General features: G+C 54.1%; 1 protein-coding gene across 5 annotated transcripts in view; it reads left to right on the forward strand.

The window, feature by feature from the left end:
* The window catches only part of Trak1 (trafficking kinesin protein 1), a 107397-nt gene that overhangs the window by 79296 nt on the left and 7629 nt on the right, over positions 1–20472 (forward strand). For 3 of the 5 annotated variants that reach the window (XM_051140308.1, XM_051140309.1, XM_051140310.1), the window contains 9 exons: positions 432–540; positions 2834–2912; positions 4121–4251; positions 5079–5153; positions 5990–6127; positions 8791–8867; positions 10023–10259; positions 11004–11320; positions 16635–16853. In XM_051140308.1, the coding sequence (XP_050996265.1) occupies positions 432–540; positions 2834–2912; positions 4121–4251; positions 5079–5153; positions 5990–6127; positions 8791–8867; positions 10023–10259; positions 11004–11320; positions 16635–16853 (1382 nt within the window). Of the gene's footprint in view, positions 1–431; positions 541–2833; positions 2913–4120; positions 4252–5078; positions 5154–5989; positions 6128–8790; positions 8868–10022; positions 10260–11003; positions 11738–16634; positions 16854–20472 lie in introns of those variants that run through there. The other 2 variants (XM_051140311.1, XM_051140312.1) reach the window with 2 other exon arrangements.

Here is a 20472-nt window from a genome sequence, read left to right on the forward strand (position 1 = left end):
CCGAGTTCACACGCAGCGTACATAGAACATTTAAATTTTGATTTATTTATTTGTATACATTGGGAGAGGGGCGCAGGCCACGGCTTACAGCTCACGTATGGAGGTCAGAGGACAGCTTTCAGGAGTCAGTTTTCTCCTTCCACCATGTTGGTCCTGGGCACTGAACTCCTGTTGTCAGGTGTGGTAACAAGGTCTTTTAACTCCCTGAGGCGTCTCACCAGCCCACGAAACACTTCTTGTGGGCAGGTGTGCGTCTCAAGGGTTAAACAAACTCTCGGGCATCCTGGAGTTGCATTGGTTAAATAAGGCTGACCCTCTCCCCATCACCCCAGCTGAGGTAGACCCTCACACACAGTAGACCCTCACAGTAGTCTTCACACAGGCGAGAAGGAAGCATGGCCACCCTGACTTTGAGTGTGCTTCTCTCCCAGGCTGAAGAGAAACGAGTCATCTTCCTCGGTGCAGAATTACTTCCACCTGGATTCTCTTCAGAAAAAGCTGAAGGACCTTGAAGAGGAGAACGTGGTACTCCGATCTGAGGTGACACGCTCAACCCCGCCCTCGCCCCCTCGGGAGGGTGGGGTGTCCCCCCCGGCAGCTGCGGGGGCAGTACCAACCGTCCGCACAGTGCCTACCTGAAGGAGTCCGGCCAGAGCCTGCACTTCCCAGCCCGGGTGCTCGGATGCAGGCTCGGCCACGTGTGGGTATGGCTTCTGGGGTGGCCGTCACAGTGGGTGGAGACTGAGAGGGGTACAGGTGCTGGAGCAATGGCCTGAAGGCTGGAGTAACGCCAGCTATCACGCTATTGAGGGTCAGATTTGCCCCAAGAAAACGGACACAGAGGTCTTACAGGCGAACTTGAAAAGGCTGGGCTGAGCACCTGGGACCGACACTGTACCAGGTGCCTGTCCTGTGTTGTCACTGTTGCTACTGTCACTATCGCCGCCACCACCATCACTTTCGTTTGTCTTCAGAGCCAGGGCCAAGAGTTTCTGAGTGTCATTTGCAGTGAGACTCTGGCCCCAGGCTGCTGGGAGTTTGATGATGTCAGGGTTTAATAGATAGCAAAGGCCGGATTTTCAGCCTCCGGCTCAACACACATTTTTCCCCCTCCTCACCCACCACCCCTGTCTAAAACCTCTGCTATGAGTCAATTTAGTGCTTCTCATCCTAATTAGCAGTGGGCTCATCTGTGACGGCACCACCCTCTCCGCCAGGCCCTTGTCTGTCAGATTTGGGCCGTGAGCCTGTCGAAGCTGGCTCTAGACTCCCAGAGCCCCTCCAGGAGGGCAAGCCATCTGCCACTTTGAACTTGCCATGCGTTGGGGAGAGCTTCCTGTCTGGACCTTACAAGGCACAGGGAACTCTTTGCACAACCTGTCTCTGCAGACCCCACACCAGCCAGCCCTTTATTTCTGACAAATGGGAACCGGGAGGCAGGATGACACCAGGCTTGGTCTGCTCGCCCATGGCTGAAGGAGGCCGAGCCCTGTTTCCCCTCCAGTCTCCTGGTGTCTGGCCCAGGTGACTGCCCCAGTCCTGGCCACCTGGCCCCTCTGCCTCATGGCCCAGGTGACTGCCCCAGTCCCAGGCACCCGGCCCCTCTGCCCCATGGCCCAGGTGACCCGCCCCAGTCCTGGCCACCCGGCCCTCTGCCCCATGGCCCAGGTGACTGCCCCAGTCCTGGCCACCTGGCCCCTCTGCCTCATGGCCCAGGTGACTGCCCCAGTCCCAGGCACCCGGCCCCCTCTGCCCCATGGCCCAGGTGACCACCCCAGTCCTGGCCACCCGGCCCTCTGCCCCATGGCCCAGGTGACTGCCCCAGTCCCGGGCACCTGGCCCCTCTGCCTCATGGCCCAGGTGACTGCCCCAGTCCCGGGCACCCGGCCCCTCTGCCCCATGGCCCAGGTGACCGCCCCAGTCCCTGGCACCCAGCCCCTCTGTCTTTGCTTAGAGCCCAGGTTAACTATTTACCTGAGCACTGACATGACCTCTAGGCAACGCTCTTCCCTTCTTTTCAGCCAGAGCGAGCCGTCTAACGTCCCAGGGAGAGCCGTATGCGCCTTCTCTCTTTCTGTTTTGTTTGGAGACAAAGCCTCACTATGCAGCCCCAGTTGTCCTGGAACTCACTATGTAGACCAGGCTGACCTTGAACTCACAAAGATCAGCCTGCCTCTGCCTCCCTAGTGCTGGGATTAAAGGTGTGTGCCACCATTCCAGACTATCTCGTTTTTTTGAGACAGACTCTCTGTATCCCAGGTTGGCTTATAGCTCACTGTGTAGCCCAGGCTGGCCCCAAACCCGTGGCGGCTCTCCTGCCTTAGTCTCCCCAGTGCTAGTGTTACAGGAACGAGCCCCTGTTTTGGTAAAGCTCATGGGACAGTGTTTTAAAATGCTGAGTTTGTTCTTAGGCTGAGGCAGACAGTCAGTGACAGCTCGGAACCTGATAACTCCGTGTCCGTTCATAGACCACAGGCTGTAGGCAGGGCAGTGTCTGAGGCCTTATAACAGGCTGTAGAGGTGTCATATCTACAAGGGCTGGACACACAGAAGCAAGCAGCAAACACCAACGTGCCATGGCCTTTCAGTGTTAGCACTGGTGCTCGCATCCCTCTGTGCTGCCCTCTGCTGGTGCCTGGCCCTCCAGCCTCTGCTTTAGCACCTTGCCCCTGACCTAGGTAGGGCATGCAGCTGAGGTGTATCTGTCCTGGGTGGTGTGGTGGCAGCCATTACAGTTATACTGAATGGGAGTGTCCCAGAAGTGTCTGGCCCCTGGTCCGCCTGCCAGTCCTGACCGTGTCGACACCGTCCCCTGACTGAGCCTCATCCACAGGCCTGCCAGCTGAAGACCGAGACCATCACCTATGAGGAGAAGGAGCAGCAGCTGGTCAACGACTGCGTGAAAGAGCTGAGTATGTCTGCCCCTCCTGCCTGCTCCCCTCCTCCTCCTCCTCACAGACTCCCCATCACCTTCCCCGCCAGCCTGCATGGGTGACCTTGCCCCATTTGTGGGTCAATGATTCCTCCTCATGCCCTCTGTCCGGAGCACATGTACAATAAGAGAAAGGGCATCCAATGAAATGAAAGACAGCGCATGTTCAGATGCAGTGGGGAGCTCAGCTCCGGATGCAGTGGGCACTCAGCTCCAGATGCAGTGGGGCACTCAGCTCCAGATGCAGTGGGCGCTCAGCTCCAGATGCAGTGGGCGCTCAGCTCCAGATGCAGTAGGCGCTCAGCTCCAGATGCAGTGGGTGCTCAGCTCCAGATGCAGTGGGGCACTCAGCTCCAGATGCAGTAGGTGCTCAGCTCCAGATGCAGTGGGCGCTCAGCTCCAGACGCAGTAGGCGCTCAGCTCCAGGTGCAGTGGGGGACTCAGCTCCAGATGCAGTGGGCGCTCAGCTCCAGATGCAGTGGGCACTCAGCTCCAGATGCAGTGGGGCACTCAGTTCCAGATGGAGTGGGGAGCTCAGCTCCAGATGCAGTGGGCACTCAGCTCCAGATGCAGTGGGTGCTAAGCTCCAGATGCAGTGGGGCAGTCAGCTCCAGATGCAGTGGAGCACTCAGCTCCAGAGGCAGTGGGGAGCTCAGCTCCAGGTGCAGTGGGGTGCTCAGCTCCAGATGCAGTGGGGAGCTCAGCTCCAGGTGCAGTGGGGTGCTCAGCTCCAGATGCAGTGGGGAGCTCAACTCCAGGTGCAGTGGGGTGCTCAGCTCCAGGTGCAGTGGGGAGCTCAGCTTCAGGTGCAGTGGGCGCTCAGATCCAGGTGCAGTGGGACACTGTAGGGAAGCTGCACTGTGTGCAGAGTCCCATCACGTGTGGGGCTGTTGATCATGGGACAATGGAGTTCAGCCAAGTGTGGTCATATTTGGTGTGTCACTTCTAGTTCCCTTCCTGGAGCCTGCCTGACCTGCCGTGGGGACAGCCTTGGTCAGTAGAGTCCACCCATGAGAATGCTGGGTTCCTTCTCTTTACAGCCCCAAGGAACCACATCACTGCTTGGAAAGATGTCCTCTGTGGCTCCCCTATGCCCCACCTCCATTCCTCCCTGTCAAGATGGTGTCCCTCTGTGGTCTGTGTGTGTTTTCCCAACTCAGCCACCCGCTTGTCATTATTCTGTCACAGGGGATGCCAACGTCCAGATTGCAAGCATCTCCGAGGAACTGGCCAAGAAGACAGAAGATGCCGCTCGCCAGCAGGAGGAGATCACGCACCTGCTGTCGCAAATCGTGGACTTACAGAAGAAGGCGAAAGCTGTAAGGCTTCTGTGTCGTGCTGGCTGACATGACCGTGGCCATGCTGGGATGGGAGGGGCATGGCTCCCTACCACAGCTGTGCATACTGTTCTTCTGGAGGAGGCTTCGTGGGCTCAGGGACTAACCGCCCGGCCCCGAAATCAGCAGAGGCTTTAGTTATGATCTTGTGCCTCCTAGGGATAGTCTGTAAGTTGGTGGCATTCCTAGAGAAGTGCTGTAGATATGGAGTGACAAACCATGCAGCCTGCTGTCTGTTTTTACTACCCCCCCCCCCCCAAATCAGGCACACTCCATGGTAGAACGATTAGTTTCCCATGGGACTTGGAAAGGAGGAAATGAAATGCCTCTGGGAAAAGAAAGAAGGAAGGAAAGACAGAAAGGGGAAGAGAGGGAGGACAAACTCTGGATGTGCTCTGGACATGGGAGACGGGCTGGGGATGACAGTTAAGCACAGAGGGAAGACTTCAAAACTCTGTGAAAGGGGCTGGTGAGCTAGCTCAGTGGGTAAAAGCACCCAAAGCCAAGCCCTGAGTGCCATCCTCAGAGAGAATCAACCCTCAAGTCGTCCTCTGACCTCCACGTGTACTGTATACACACACACACACACACACACATACACACACACACACAAATGAAAACATTTTAAAAAGAAAGTGTCTGGGGTTTGTTGTTGTTGTTGTTATGTGAAAGGCTGCGTTCTGCTCCAGCACCGGGTGCGCGTTCCTCTGTAGACAGACCCTGAGCTCCTATGGACGGATGACAGGAGGGGAAAGTCCTGCTCCTCCGAGTGTCTTAACAGAGTGTCTTCTTGCCTTTACCCTGTTTAGTGTGCGGTGGAAAACGAAGAGCTTGTCCAGCACCTGGGCGCTGCCAAGGATGCCCAGCGGCAACTCACGGCCGAGGTGGGTGTCCCGGCCTCAGCTCTCTAGGGCCTCCGGTTCCAGTAAACACATACCCCACCCCTCCCCCACCCCCCCCCCCCCCCCACCCCACCCCCACCCCACCCATCCCTGCCTCCCACCCCCCCACCCCTCCCCCCACCCCTCCCCAGAGGCCTAGGTCATTCTCCTCGTAACAAACATTTAATAGTGAGTTAACATGCTACTGTTTTGCCTGGGTTCTGTGCCCACTGCCCCTGGCGTTTGTTGCAGGCGTAAGGAGGGCTGGATTCAGTACGCAGTTCAGGGCTTGACATGTTCTAGTTCCTGACAGATACCAAATAGGTGAACAAAATAGATCACAGACACATTAAAGAGCCTGTTCAAAGATATGGCCTGAACCTGGGCATTGTGGTACCTGTCTGTGATCCCAGTCCACGAGTGGCGGAGGCAGGAGGATTGCTGTGAGTTTAAGCCAGCCTAGATGACATAGAGAGACCCTGTATCAAACAAACAAACAAACAAACAAACGAAAGGTGCAGCTGGAAACAGAGGCGCCGATTGGCCTTTTACCCATGTGGTGCTTTATCTGCCTTGTCCACTGTGAACGTTTCAGCAGCTTCCCGAGCCTGGAAGGAAAGGCCAGCCTTGTGGATCCAGCCCTCTTTGCTGTGGGTCCACGGGGTAGCCGGTTCCATAAGGTGCTGGGGCCTTGGTTATACCCTTGTGTCGTCCTGCCTCTCGGACAGGAGGGCTGCTTGGGTGGGTCAGCCCTGGGTGCTTGCTGAGGCCTGACCCTCCCCCTCCTCCCCCTCCTCCCCCTCCTCCTCCTCCCCCTCCTCCGCTGCCTCTCCCTGCAGCTGCGGGAGCTGGAGGACAAATATGCAGAGTGCATGGAAATGCTTCACGAGGCACAGGAGGAACTGAAGAACCTCAGGAACAAGACGATGCCCAACACCACGTCGCGGCGCTACCACTCACTCGGCCTGTTCCCCATGGTGAGCAGCTCCGCCTGTGCCCTCTGGCACCCGGCGGCACTTCCTGTCCCTTTCCTGGACCTGCCAGCTGGTGGCGTCCTAAGTCCCTAAGGTGCATTGGCCAGTTGTCTGACTCCCCACTCCTGTTGTTAAGAGATGAGTGTACTGGGAACTTGGTCTAGTTAGGTGTTTGTTATGGCTGCTATTTTGTCCCCAAAACCACTTTCCTCGTGTCTTAAAGAGCTGCATGTGTCCTGGTTCTTTTATTGTCTGGGATCTAAATTGCCTTTTTAAAAACAGTATTTCCCCATGGTTTTATTTCTTTCGGCCTGGCCTGTTTGATGTCAGGGCTTTGATGGAGGACAAAGCAGGTTCCCAGTTTCCTCTCCAGTCATTTGTCTATGACATCTGGTCACGAGGCATTGGTGGCGTTCATTCTACTTGTAGTGTGCCATAGCTTCCCGAAGCCGGGGGGCCAGGCATTCGTTGTGTCCTGCGGCACTGTGTATGTTAGCGCATGGCTGTGGAGAGCTATAGCCACTCAGCAGGGACCGCATGCTGGACGGCAGACAGATGGCCCAAGAACACGCCTCAAGAGCTCCTGTAGATTCAGGCCTTGTTCCAATGGCCTGGCAGAATAACAAATTCTCACTGAGGCAAGAAGAGGTTTTTGTTTTTTTTTAATGCTTTACTTATTATTCTTGTCTGGTGTAATGATGGGAGAGGGTGTGTAAGCTTACAGTGCATGTGTCGGGGTCAGAGGACGACTTTGTGGAGTCGGCTCGCTCCTTCCACCTTTGCGTGGGTTTCCGGAATCCAACCTTCACTCTCTCTCTCAGCCATCTCGCCAGCCGAGAAGGGTCAGGGAGGAGCCTCCTACAGGGATGCTCGTTCTGGGCAGTTTGTATCTCCTCACCCCAGACAGACAGCCCAGAGAAACAGTCCCACCCAAGTCAGCTGGCCGAGCCAGTGAGTGTTGGGTAACTTAGGGGAGCTCAGCCGAGGCCTTAAAACTGTCGTGCAAAACCAAGCCAGGCTAGGGAGCAGGCTCAGCAGTAAAACTGCTAGGCATGCCAGCCTGGCAAGCCGAGTCTGATCCCCAGAACACACGTGAACAACTGTATCTGTGGGTGCAAAACGTAATCTCTGCACCCATATGACGGGAGACGGGAGTCTGCTAGAAGTTTACAGGCCAACTATTCTGGAACACACCGAGAAGTGGCAGAAACCAGAAAGTTTCCATCTCAACAAGGCAGGACGAGAGACCTAACTCCCAAAAGTTGTCCTTTGACCCCAACAGGCCCACCGTGGCACACAAGCACCTCATCATATCCCTGTGTGGATGCACATGCACACGCACACAAAATAATAAAAAAAAATTTTTTTTTGAAAAGTAGAGCAAAAAGGAAAGCTGAATAGAACATGTGCCTGCCTGTTTCTTCTGGAGGGATTCTCAGCTTCCTTGCTTGCTGAAAGCTTTGGTTTGCCTTTTGTGAGCCGCTTGGCAAGCCCTGGTTTTGTTTTGGAAGGGTGTCGTGCGTGCGTCAAAGGCAGTTAAAGCAATCTAAAGGCTGCAGCACGCCTGCGCTGCTGGGGCGGGGCTCCCAGGTCTGCTTCTCACTTGCCACCGCTTGGAGCCAGCAGCCTTTTACTCAGCAGCATTCCCAATGCTTAGCCTTGTGGCAGGGGTCTTTAATCTGCGATACACAGGCAGAATCAAGGAGACCCTTGAACGCTGTGGGAATGTTCTTTTGTTTCCATAGATCTTCCTCAGAGTGTAGGGATGGGTGAGGTGCAGGTAGGGCCAACACCTGGGCACTTAGCAGCACTCCAGGACTGGCCTTCCCCTGACCCTAAGGCTCCTTCACCCCGACCCCCAAAAGGCAGCATTATACTTGAGGAAACTCATAGGAATGAGGAAGTTGAGAGGTTCCTGTGTGTGGAGGACAAGGTGCGGTGGGGTCAGGAGTTGGAGCAGGGCAGGAAATATGAGGTTCTTCCTGGAGGCAGCTATCCTGATCCTGAGCACATGGCGAAGGTGGGCGTGGTGGCTAGCTGATGTGGGGTAAAGAGCTTCCAGAGAGAGCTCAGAGGTGGTGCCTCAGTTCACGCAGGCAATGACCTCTCGCCCCGCAGAGTCAGTGAGCCCTTGGCAGGTGGAGTCAGAGGTCCCCACATGGTGGTCTTGGCCTCCTGTGTGCCATACTCCTGAGGGGCTGCGACTGCAGACCTGGTGACCTGGGAGGACAGTAGCCTAGTGGGGGCTGTGAGGCCACGTGGGACCTTTTGGAAGCTTAGAGACATTTGGAGGTACACTTGTTCCCGCTGTTCTGAATGCGCTTCCCTGTGCCCCTTGAGTTCCTCACCCCACGTTGTGGCCACAGTTTTAGCTCTGTGGTTTGGCCAAGGGTGCCTGGAATGTCCTGGCTTTCAGCCACTCAGCCACATGAGACTTAGGGACTGTCCACTCATACCCAAAGGCATTGTGTGCTCAGAACCTGCCTTGGCCTGCCCTGGCAGATTCCCTCTCTGTAAGAAAGCTTTTTAGCCTTGTGTTGTGTGGCAGGAAGTCCACACGCTATTGCCAGGTCCTTATCCTGTGGCCCTTCTGGCCTCAGACCTCACCTGGACATGGAAGCCGTGGGCCCCTGCTCACTTGCCGTGTGCCTTCTGTCTCTTCCCAGGACTCCTTGGCTGCGGAGATCGAGGGAACTATGCGCAAGGGCCTGCAGCTGGAAGAGCCAGAGTCTCCGGACATCACGTATGGCTGCGTGGTTTTTATATATTCAAGTCCCCACAAACTGACTCAGGGCTGGTGCTGTTCGTAACCTAGCACGCACGGACCTCAGACACCACCAGCCGGCCACGGGCCTCCCCAGTCAGGTTAAGGGAAATAAAACGGCACGACTGACATATCTCTCCGCCCCTTCCTCCTGACAAGGCTGGAGCTGGAGGTCAGATGGTAGAGTACTTGCCTAGCAGTGAGTGAAGCCCTGAGCTCTGTCCCCCAGCACCCCATGAGGCCAGCATGGGGAGGGGGGAGGGAGGCCCGGAAGTCTTTAACTACAGCCTGTGTGAGTGAGTCTCTGTCTCAAAAACCAAACCAAACCAACAATGAGCTTCCGGGGAGGTGGAAAGGGCACAGTGTTTCCCGTTTCCTACCCTCCATGTTTTCCGTTAATGGGAACCATTGCTTTAAAAAGTTTTCATGTTTGCTAAGAAAAACGTCAATGTGTAACGAGACACAGGCTCTTCAGTGCGTGAGCCAGGCTTCTGTCCCCTTCTATCTGGCCCCCACATCTCCCCTCCTCACTTCAGAGCCAGTCTTGACCTCCCTGGAATATTGAGAAGAAGTCTCTGGACTGTATTTCCTCTGTACCCAAACTCCTCGGCCAGTCCAAAAGCAAGGCCCACCCTTTTCTCCCTAAAAGGGGACACATTCTAATCAAAGTGTGGGGTCTGTGCTTTGGAATGGCCGTTTCTAAGAATAGCCCAGTGGGGTATTTATCATCTCAAGGTGGATTCACTTTTTAATGTTAACACGAACGGCTACACATACTCGTTTCTGCAAACGCCTGTGAGCTAGCAGTGCCCTCCTGGAGCTCGCATCCTATGTCTGTGTGCCAAGGACAAAAGCAGTACCTCAGTATTGTGATTTCCAGCCCAGGCTTTAGGGCTGTGATAAGCAGCGTCACTGGGCCGAACCTAGGGCTAAGCTGTGCTACTGAGGCTTGGATTTGGTTGGCATCGCATCTCCCTAGTCTGTATACCCCACACCCTAAGGCCCATGTGAAGCCCTCAGACAGCAGGCCACTGGGGGCACCCCAGGGTGCCACTTTGGAGGTGGCCGTCTGTGGAGGTGCTAGCTGCAGCTTCTTCCCACTGTGTTTGCTCATGGTGGCCATGTCCTCCCCAGCCACCAAAAGCGTGTCTTTGAGACGGTGAGAAACGTCAATCAAGTGGTCAAGCAGAGATCACTGACCCCCTCCCCCATGAACATCCCGGGCTCCAACCAGTCCTCAGCCATGAACTCCCTCCTGTCCAGCTGCGTCAGCACCCCCCGCTCCAGCTTCTACGGCAGCGATGTCAGCAACGTGGTCCTCGATAACAAGACCAACAGCATCCTCCTGGAAACTGAGGCAGCCGACCTGGGGTGAGTGGGGGCTCAGTCACCATCAGAGAGGCGCGTGAGAGTGGCCAGGGTAAATGTTGCCATTGGTCTCCACATGCCAGTTATCCTCCTTATCCATAACGTCGGTCTTTTCTGAGGTGGTATCTCATGTTGATACCCAAAGCACGCTTTACCACGACATAGGGAAGGAAGGGGAGAGCTAACCAACACGTCCCATGAATCATCACGTGACCCCCGCCCCCCTCAGGGGCTTGGGTGCTGGGAAGGGTGAGGAGGGCCCAGGCTCTCTGATTTGCCTCAGAAGGTGGGATGTGGGGGCTGTCACTTGTGGCTTCTCCTTAGGGATGGTCAGCTCCACCCTAAAGCCCCGTAGAACCACCTCCACACAGAGGGGTTCCCCAAGATCAGAGCTGGTGTCACTCAGAACCGAGAGCCCAGCCCCTTTTGTCTAAGAGGCAAAAGGGTTGAACCAACCCGCTGTGGTACCAGCAGCAGCCACCTGCAAAAAGGTTTCTTCCAAAGTAACCCAGAGAGAGATGTTTATGAGGACACATTCTTGCTTATGGCGGGAACAACCACCTGTCTCTAAGACGAGTGAGCTCAGGCCCACAGATGGAGCGCCTTCAGTTTCTGCTCCCCATCCTGGATGCTCTGCTTTCCTCAGATCATCTCCTGTCCAGGCAGGAGCCTTGCCCTGGGGGTGGGGGCGTCGAGGTCCTCAGTGCCCTTTGCTGGCCGGTGGTACTTACCCCCTGTCTCCCCCAGGACCGAGGATCACAATAAGAAGCCGGGCACGCCAGGCACCCCGGGCTCCCACGACCTGGAGACGGCCCTGAGGCGGCTGTCCCTGCGCCGGGAGAACTACTTGTCTGAGCGGAGGTTCTTTGAGGAGGAGCAGGAGAGAAAACTGCGTGAGCTGGCGGAGAAGGGAGAGCTGCACAGCGGCTCGCTCACACCCACGGAGAGCATCATGTCCCTGGGCACACACTCACGCTTCTCCGAGTTCACGGGCTTCTCCGGCATGTCCTTCAGCAGTCGCTCCTACCTGCCCGAGAAGCTGCAGATCGTGAAGCCCCTCGAAGGTGACCACCAGGGGCCTCGGCCCCTCTCTGTCCTCCTCTGCGACTCACTCTGGGCCCTGATCCACCACAGGAAAGCCAGCCACCGCTGTCACGCCTATTCGTTTTTCTTTCGCGATAGCCACCCACGCTGTTGGTTTGAGTTCCTGTGAGGTGGCCTCTCTCTCTGCGGTCTCTGTTCTGGCTTGAGCAGTGCACTCCTGGGGTGACACTACCACCAGTGGCCTGCAGGTCTCTTTCTTTTGTCCTTAGTGCTTTAGGGGCCATGCCTAGTGGCAGGTGCACAGTTTCAGACTGTCCGTGGTGGCCGTGAGGCCATTTGTCCTCATGACAACAGTCCTGGATAACCCATGGGCCTGAGGAGGATGGAGAAGGAATGCTTTGGCTTCTCGGAGGTTTTTACTGTCAAATAGCACCAAGTGTGCATTGTGAGTCCCCCACCCTCAGCCACGTGGAAGTGTCATGTTGTGTGTGTCCACATCTCCTCCTTAGCTCTTCATAGAGTGCGTGTGGCTCTCTGGAGGTGTACTCTGCTGAGGGACAGGCCCCTGCGGTCCGAAGTGTGGAGGCAGGTGGGAGGCAGGGGTGTCGGGTGGGAGCCCATCAGACCGCAGCCAGCCTCCCGTGCAGGAGCCTTCCCTCTTTAAGTAGTAGTTCCGGGTACTCCTCAGAAATCGCGTTCCTAGAAAACCTCCTTTCCTTTCTCCTTTTGCTGTTCCGTGTGTTACAAATGTTTCCCTGGAGTCCACTGCCTTGTCAGAATCCACCAAGTGTGCTCGGCTTTTGTTTTCCTCACTTTAGTTCGAGGCCGGTGTGAGTTGGAAGACCCTGCTTTAGAACCACACAGTATATTTCTGATGTGAAGCAGATGCCCGCACATCTGAGCTTCGCTCAGCCTCTATCCTGGGCCCTTCTAAGGAGCATCTTTGGATGCCTTGATCTAATTATGCCCCACATGCATCGTTTCAAAGCCACAGATAGTTTCTGCCACACAGGTACAAACTGTGTTCTGTGCTTACAGGAGAGCAAGTGTTTTCATCTGAAGGTCTCTGCTTTTGCTGCCTTTTACTGGACAGGCAGCCTGTGAAGCTGAGGTCACGATTATTAGACATAAGCTGTGCTACAGTCTCCGTGTTTCCAAAGAGAGAGGACAGGCCACTTTTCTTTCATTTTAACAATTATGACTTGTGTAATTAGGTCTTTCCCAGCTCTCAAGGAAGGGACAGCCCACTCCTTTTTAATTGTTTATTCAGTTGTAATATTGGTGATTGTTTTCTGACCTGCAATTATGTCTGGCTTTCTTTCAATAAAACCTTCCGTTTCTGCAATTTTATTTTCTCCTTTCTTTTCTTTTCCTCTTTTGTCCCTCATCCCTCAGTCCCCCATCATCTCTCTCTGCTGCTCATCCTTACCGTGTTTCACTGGACTACCTGGGACACATTTTGCATTTGTTTTCCAAACTGTTTTGACCAATTCATTTTTATTTCTTCTAACTTTGCACCTTGGGTGGCAGTGTCTTTATGACAAGAGTAAGAAGAAGCCCGCTCGTTTGTAAGATGAATTTTGCCCGTGGCACCCTGTTTCCCACAAAGCTGAATCACTACCATTAAGAAGCCGTGTCTTATCGCTGTGGCCTCTAACACACTCTTGCGATAAAGATCCTTTGGCTTCATTTTGTATTTCTCAGACTTCTTTCTTAGCTGTTTAAAAGACAACTGATATTTTCTCTCTTCCTTCCCCTCTACAGTCAATATTTGTGTTACTGTGTTTACTCTAAGAGGGGATGTTGGCTCAGTCATCTTCCTGTTATAGCTTCCGAACAGAGACTGTGTTGGGAGAGCTAGCCCTCCTCCTGAGCCGGCTCCGTTATTTGTAACATAGGCAAATAGTTGTCAAACAAGACTATCAAACTGGCCCCTGTTTCAGTCACCAGTATCTAAAGGACCTAGTTACTGCTGTTGAGACCTGGGCTGCCATTAGGCTGGGGTCATGTTCTCACACAGGTTTCTGTTGGCCCAGTGAGACCCTGATAGGATGTCCTTGATCTCCAGCCGTTCAGGTAAAGGCACCTGGGGTGAGGTCCCTGGGTAAGGTGTGGTTGGAGAGAGTTTCAGGTATCCTGGGGGCGGGGATGGGTGGAATTCCGCCTCACCGGCTTAGGCCGTGGAAGTGGCAGGTGGGGAGTGAGAGGGCTCTGCTCAGTGCTGCCTCCCTGGATACCTGGAGCCTCAGGGGGGCGGAAGAATGTGCACTTGAGGCCTACTGTTAACATAATTAAAATCACAGCTAAGGCTGAGACAGTTTCCAGGTCTACGGAATTGTAAACACTTGTTCTGTGGTCGCAGCCATCATCTGGGCTTGCTATTGGCTGCATTCGTGAGGTTCGGCCATGGGAGGCAGCCTCTCAGCTTCAGGGAGTGGGCTGCCAGAGGTGTCTTCGCAGGGAGTTAGGCAGGTAACAGAGTTCCACACTCAGTGTCTGATAAACTGGTACCCTGGCTTAGGGTACCATCAAGTTGGCCTTGGTGATGGCTTCTGCAAACTCCTCCCTGTCACCTTCTGTGAGAAAGTGCATGGACGGTGTGACTGGGACTAGCAAAGGTGGCTGAAGTCCCCTCCATGCACCTCCTGCTGGGCCCTGGACACCCACCTGGAAGTTCTGCCATGGGTCACTGATGCCGTCTGCGTAGCTGATGGCCAGCCCCTGCTGCCCCCTGAGCTCGTGTTCTGACCTGTTTACCGCTAGTTACCTCACTTAGCTTCAGGAACCTTCCATTCCTACTTGTAGAGAGTGTGAGACTCGCTGCTGGGAAGCTCAAGCCACGCTTTACCGCGCCTGTGTGTGGGACGCAGACGGTTTCTATTGGACAATGGAGCTCATGCCAAGAAGCAGAGGCGGTAATGGAGTCTCCACACTATCACTAGTGCATGGACAGTGGAGAAGACAGTGGGGTAACCCACCAGAGGCCTGCCTTCCATCTCATCTCCAGCCAGCAGATTATACGGGAGGGGAAACAGAGACAGCCAACCATCCCATAGTTTAGCCTTGTCTCTGAGTGCTGGCGCGTTTCCCTGTCATTTTTTGTTTGTCTGTTTACTCCTTCCTGTATCACCTCTCTGTGTACTGGAAGTCTTGCACACACTAAGACCGCCACGTCTTGACTTCCTTCCTCCCAAATCCCATTTGGACTGCAACCCTAAGGGTGGCCTGTGCAGGGCCACCTACAGGGCGCCCTGCAGATAATGCTACAGCTTAGAGTTAGAATGTGGCTTACAGCATAGACTATAAAGGAGCTTCAGTCTGTTCCTGTGTCAAGACCATGTGTGTAAATCACGGAGGCACATGTGGTTTACACATGTGCACACACACGGCATGGCTGACTTGAGCTAACCTCTGGAGCAGTGATGTGTGGCATCATGGAGTTCAGGGTCCCACAAATCCCTGTGTGTCCCTGGCGTACACATTTCCCTCTGCGGTCAGTGGTTAGATTTTCAACAGATCCGAGGCTTGATGGTGGCTTTCAGGTCTCAGAACAAGTGCCATTTGGAGCTGAGTCTTCTGCCTGTGGACTCTGAGCACCCTGGGATGTTTAGTCCACCCCGGTCTTTGCCACTAGATGGCACTAGCACCCTTGTCTTTTCCATAGTTGTGAATACAAACATACCTGTATTTTGTCCCAAGTTGAGGACTTCTGTTATGAAGTTCATTTTGGATTCCATTTAAAAAAAAAAAAAAAAAAAAAACAAACCTCTTTGATGTTTTGTACTTTTCCTTTTGTGCATAGAGTGTTTTTTTTACTCCATTTAGTAGAGCCCAGGTCTATTAAGGAGGATGCAGTGTGTATCCTTAAAACTGGTATGGGCCTTGAAAGGGTGTTGAGGGTGTTAGGGTTCAAGGTGCTCATTTTTTTAAAATATTAAGTGGAGTTGAAATAGTCCATTTTCAGAATTCTTTTAAGACCTGCATGTCAAGTTATCCCCTACCCAGGTGGCTGCCCCTCGTCCACCCCGGCCTCACCCACCCTGCTCACCTTCCTGTCTCTTCTCTCAACATATGAGGCAGCTGACTGCTAGCATCTTATGTCCCTTTTCCTCAGTCTCTCTCAGAGGGTTTTCACTAAGCTAGCAAGTAGCCCGGGGTGCTGTGAGCCACAGTGCAGGCAGTGTCTGTCTCTGGGGCCTCGCTAAGCGTCTTTATCTATTTGTAGCCACATACATTTGAGAGTCTTCGTTGTCTGTAGAATAAATGTGAGTACCAGTCTCCTGGGCCTTCTGCCAGATGGCAGCATCCTGCAAGGTGTATCAGGTGCCCAGAGGTTGGGCAGAAGCATGAAGCACCACAGCACACTGTGCCTAAGGACCCAGGATCTCAGACACTCCTGGCCCCATGACACCTTTCTCAGAGGAGCACCTGGGACACATGAGGTCATCAGAGACACACTCTGGTGTTATTACAAACCCTCAGGCTGACACTTGAGTCCTAGGGTCTGGTGTCACCTTGGAGATGGCTCCTCCACTTTAGGCCTCTGTGGCTTTCTTCTTCTTCTTCTTCTTCTTCTTCTTCTTCTTCTTCTTCTTCTTCTTCTTCTTCTTCTTCTTCCTCTTCTTCCTCTTCTTCTTCTTTTTCTTTCTTTTTTTTGGTTTTTCAAGACAGTTTCTCTCTGTGTAGCCTTGGCTGTCCTGGACTTGCTTTGTAGACCAGGCTGGCCACAAACGCACAGCAATCCGCCTGCCTCTGCCTCCCGAGTGCTGGGATTAAAGGCGTGTGCCACCATGCCCGGCTCCCCTCTGTGGGTTCTTACCTTGTGTCTCCCCTGCTTGCCCCCCCCCCACCTCGTGGCTTCTCAACTCTCCTTCTGTAGCTCTGGCTTGCAGGTGGCTCTGGAGGGGGGTCAGCAGGGTGAGGACCCCGTGGCTTCATGGTCCCTGGCTGCTCTCGTGCTGTTTTTATAAGTTTCCCGTGGTTCCTGCTGACCTCGGTCGCCCTCTTTTGTCAGCAAAGTTTGGGGGTTGGCATGGGGGCAGGGTTTAAAATGCTTCATTACCACACATCATTGGCGTATAGCATGTAGCATAATTTTGCTTCGGAAAGTGTTGATTCTTTACAGTGGCACTGTTTCCTAGTGTGGCAGGGACACACTCTTGTCTGGCTGGGTCAAGTCAGCTCCACTCCAGCCCCGCCTCCCACAGTCCTATGCAAACTCAGCCATCTACACTGAGCTGTCTGAGGGTGGGACCCTTGGCTCTCGCTGACACCCTAACCCTCCCTTCTCCTTCTCCCTGTATCCATCTCTCTCTCTCTCTTCTCTTCCACAAGGTTCAGCCACGCTTCACCACTGGCAGCAGTTGGCCCAGCCTCATCTTGGGGGCATCCTGGACCCCCGTCCTGGTGTGGTCACCAAGGGCTTCCGGACTCTGGACGTTGACCTGGATGAAGTGTACTGCCTTAACGACTTTGAGGAAGACGACACAGGTGACCACATTTCTCTCACGGGCCTAGCTACCTCCACGCCAATCCAGCACCCAGAGACCTCAGGTGAGAGGTCCCGAGCACGTGTGACTGTCTCAGGCGGCAGAAGTTCCTCCAGCCATCCTCAGGCTTCCCCAGAGGAGATGCAGCAGCCGCCAGCACAAGCAGGCCTGGAGGAGGAGGAGGAGGAGGAGGGGTCTGGTGAGGGCGCTTCAATTAGTCCTGTAAACCTGACACCTTTAGGGGAGGCAGAGCTCTGGGCCTTGCTCACCTCTGTCCCTGGCACCATCCGTAGTAACGCTGTGTCTGTAGCTTCCGCTCGTCCGTGTGGGTAATAGGAAAAGCCTTCCCAGTTTTCAGGCTCTGTTTTCAAAAACAGAGACCAAGTCCTCCACTTTTGACAAGTGGGCACCTCCACCCAACTGCAAGTGGGAGCAGGAGAGGCTGCTAAAAAGTGGGTCACAGGGCCCCCGCCCCCCAAGAACAGGTGTGCCCATATTCTGTGAAGGCCACCCTGCCCCGAATCTGATTGTTCCCCATGTCCTCTTTGGAATTCCAAACTGAGCAAAGCTGAGAGATTTTAGGGAAATGGTGATGAGTGAGAAGCCACAGGATGTGTGAAAACCAGGCCGCAGTGCAGGGAGCGGCCAGGCGGTGCGTGCTGGGTACTGCAGCCCTGTGACGTGGCTTAACTTCAGTGTAGGAAGGGGCACACCTTAATTCCATGTGTTCAAACAGATTTCTAAAAAGTGTTTAGTGACGCTCATTAACCGAGGACACACATAGGGATGTCCTTCATCTCGCACAAGGAAGAAACTAGGTGCTCTGGCTAGCCCCCTGTCCCACCTCCAGGGACCCGCAATGTGCTCAGTGTTCTGGTGACCCTTTGAACCTCTTGCACTGGGATGGAAGGGTTGTGCTCAGGGCTCCTGGCACCTCTGAAGAGCTGTGTGGTCACTGCTTACCCCAGATGCCCCCCCGTGTCTTCTTGGACCTCCTAGCTCATCATGCTGGGTGTAAGAGGGAAAATTAATGACTCCAGTGCTGTCATCCGCATGGCCTCCCCAGGTCACTGGATGCAAAGAAAGGAGATTCCTCTTCCTGCCTCATACATTTTAGAGGCCAGGACACTTGCCATGAAATCCAAGGTAGGACAAAGCCAGGTTTCGGTGGAGTCTCCTATCCCCAGGTTAATTGCAGCCAGCTGTGGTCAAGGGGCCTGACCTGGCGGACTGTCACCACAAAATGAATGCTTAGAGTTTTTAGAAGTTAAGTTACCAAGAGAAGGGTCAGGGGGATGAGAGCGTTTATCCTGTGAGAACTACACTCAGTCAGCCCTGGTGGTATATAGTTACAATCCCAGGGAGCTGAGGCAGGAGGATCACAAGTTCAGGGCCAGTCTGGACCGTAATACAAAACAAGACGAAAGGTCAGGACAGCATGCTGCAGTGTTGACTCTCCCTCCATTACCAATGCTGGGTCCCATCTGAAGGCAGACAGCATCACATCTGGCTGACTTCCATGGCTAAAAGAATTGGTGTCAAAGGTCACAAAGGTCACACATATCCTTCTTATAGCTAGAATGACCATACTGAAAATTGAGAGATGCCCCACCCCCACCTCCACCCCACCCCCACCCCTTGTGCATCATGGGAAAGTTGTTCGGAAAGAATCAAACTCATTGCACCAAGAACTGCTGTGAGAGCTCAGAGGGTGAGAGCCTGGTTGTGAGGACCCGACCTCCGCCCTTCCTCTTCCCACGAGAGACTTGCAGTACATTCACCCAAAAACTTGATTTGAGGAGAGCCGAGTATGCGTAGAGCAGGAATTATAGAAGGTCAGACTCAAGGTGTGTGTTCAAAGCACAGCTGATGAGGCCGCCGGGGGTCATTCTGGAACAGCGTCCCCCTTGGGTGGAGAGCTCTCTGGTGCTCCTTTCCTGGGGGAAGCCCTTTCTGGGAGCACCGTGTGTGCGTGCAAAGTCTGCAGAGCAATGTGGCTCTTTTTCTCCATTGAATGACGGAACCATTCTACTGTTAGGAGTAGGGGTGCAAGACTCCCCCTCCCCCACCCCAGTCACACTGGATACCCCAAATGCTCCCTCTGCGCAGTCAGGGGAGGGGTGGTTAAAGGATGATGAGCCTTGGTGGGAGGGCCTGGCTTTATGTGCCCCTGGCCTGGTCCCTGCTGGTTCAGCCCTGGCGCGGGAGCTGTGTGATCCGGAGGCGGTTGGCCGTCTCTCTTACAGTTGATGCTGAGCAGGGCGAAGCATGAGAAGGCAGACCAAGCAGACATTTTTATTAGTGTGCTTTAATGTGTCTTTTGAAGCATCGTTGATTTTTTTTTTTTAATTCCATGTCTTAAGAAAGTTGGTTCCATGTTATGTTGTAAATGATGCAGAAGATTAAAATGGACTTTTTGAAAACAACTTTTAGGTCATAGTTTTAATTCATTTTAATGACTGTTTATGTTCTGATTTACATAGGAAGCACGTTTCTTCAGGCTAGTCAGGCCCTGCCCCCCACCCCCTCATCCCTGCCACCCCACCCTCCACCCCTCACCCCCAACCCCCGCCCAGTCCTCTGTGTTTGGCATATGGTTGAGGGCGACCTGCGTGTGGGAAGGGTTAGTGAAGTTCGGTTCGTAGCTGGCGGTGTGGAATGAGCTTCAGGATTTAGCTCCGTTATACTCTCCTGAAGATTCACTCAAAGGAAAAGATGGGGCTAAGCCAACACCAGAGATGAAGTCAAAGGTCACTTTACCTGTCACTCACATACCTAGAGACTGGTTCATGCAGACTCTGTGCCCCTACAGTGCACATGGTTCACAATTGGCTCCCCAGATCCTGGCGTCAGTGTACACTGTACAGACAGATCTGAATTCTCCTGCGTGTGAAGCCCAGGACTGCCAGAGGCAGAAGCCAGGAAACAGCTTTTTGCCACTTCCTTATCCAAAACACAGATCCAGGTTGTGCTCGGGAGCACTTGTGAGTGAAGGAATGAAAGGAATAGCCCACCACAGAGAGGAGTAGAGGTCTGGCTCCTGCTGGTCACAGGGCATGCGCCCCAAGGGAGCCCTCCTCCCTGGCTCTGTGCTGCACTCAGTCCCACCAACACAGACGAGGGTCCAGACAGGCTTGTATGAGGGAGTTGGCCCAGTGACCCAGTGGGTCTGGAAGGGAAGGTCTATACGATTGGCTCATAGACATTCTGGTCTCCTTGGCAGAGGCCAGTTGCTTCCGTGCTCGCTAGGCAGCTTGGGACACATGACATAGGCTGAGTGTGTGGCAGGGGTCAGCATCTCCCCATCCTCAAAGGTCTCTGAGATAGCCTGGCTCTGGTCCCATCTCAAGACTGTAGTTGCAGTTGCATGCTTCAGTGCCTCTGTGTGGCTCCCTTGGGGGTCTCTCAAGGACTGGCTTCTAGGGAGTCCTCCGCACATTGTCAGCTTGCCCTCTGTCAGAGGACGGAGAAAAGAAAGGGCTGAATGAAACCTATGTCTAATGTGGCTGCCCAGATGGGTGAAGTCCCATGATCCCTCAGTCCTTACAGGGCCCCTGAGCTCAGCCAAGCATCTCAGCCGAGCATGGTCCTCTCCTCTCAGCAACAGTCCTGGGAGGCATCAGCACTCAGTAGGGCAGCAGCCACATGGGCTTCTGTTGGAGAATGTGTCAGGGATGACCCAC

Source organism: Acomys russatus, chromosome 32 (genome assembly GCF_903995435.1).
Source record: "Acomys russatus chromosome 32, mAcoRus1.1, whole genome shotgun sequence".
In the NCBI taxonomy this organism is placed as follows: domain Eukaryota; kingdom Metazoa; phylum Chordata; class Mammalia; order Rodentia; family Muridae; genus Acomys; species Acomys russatus.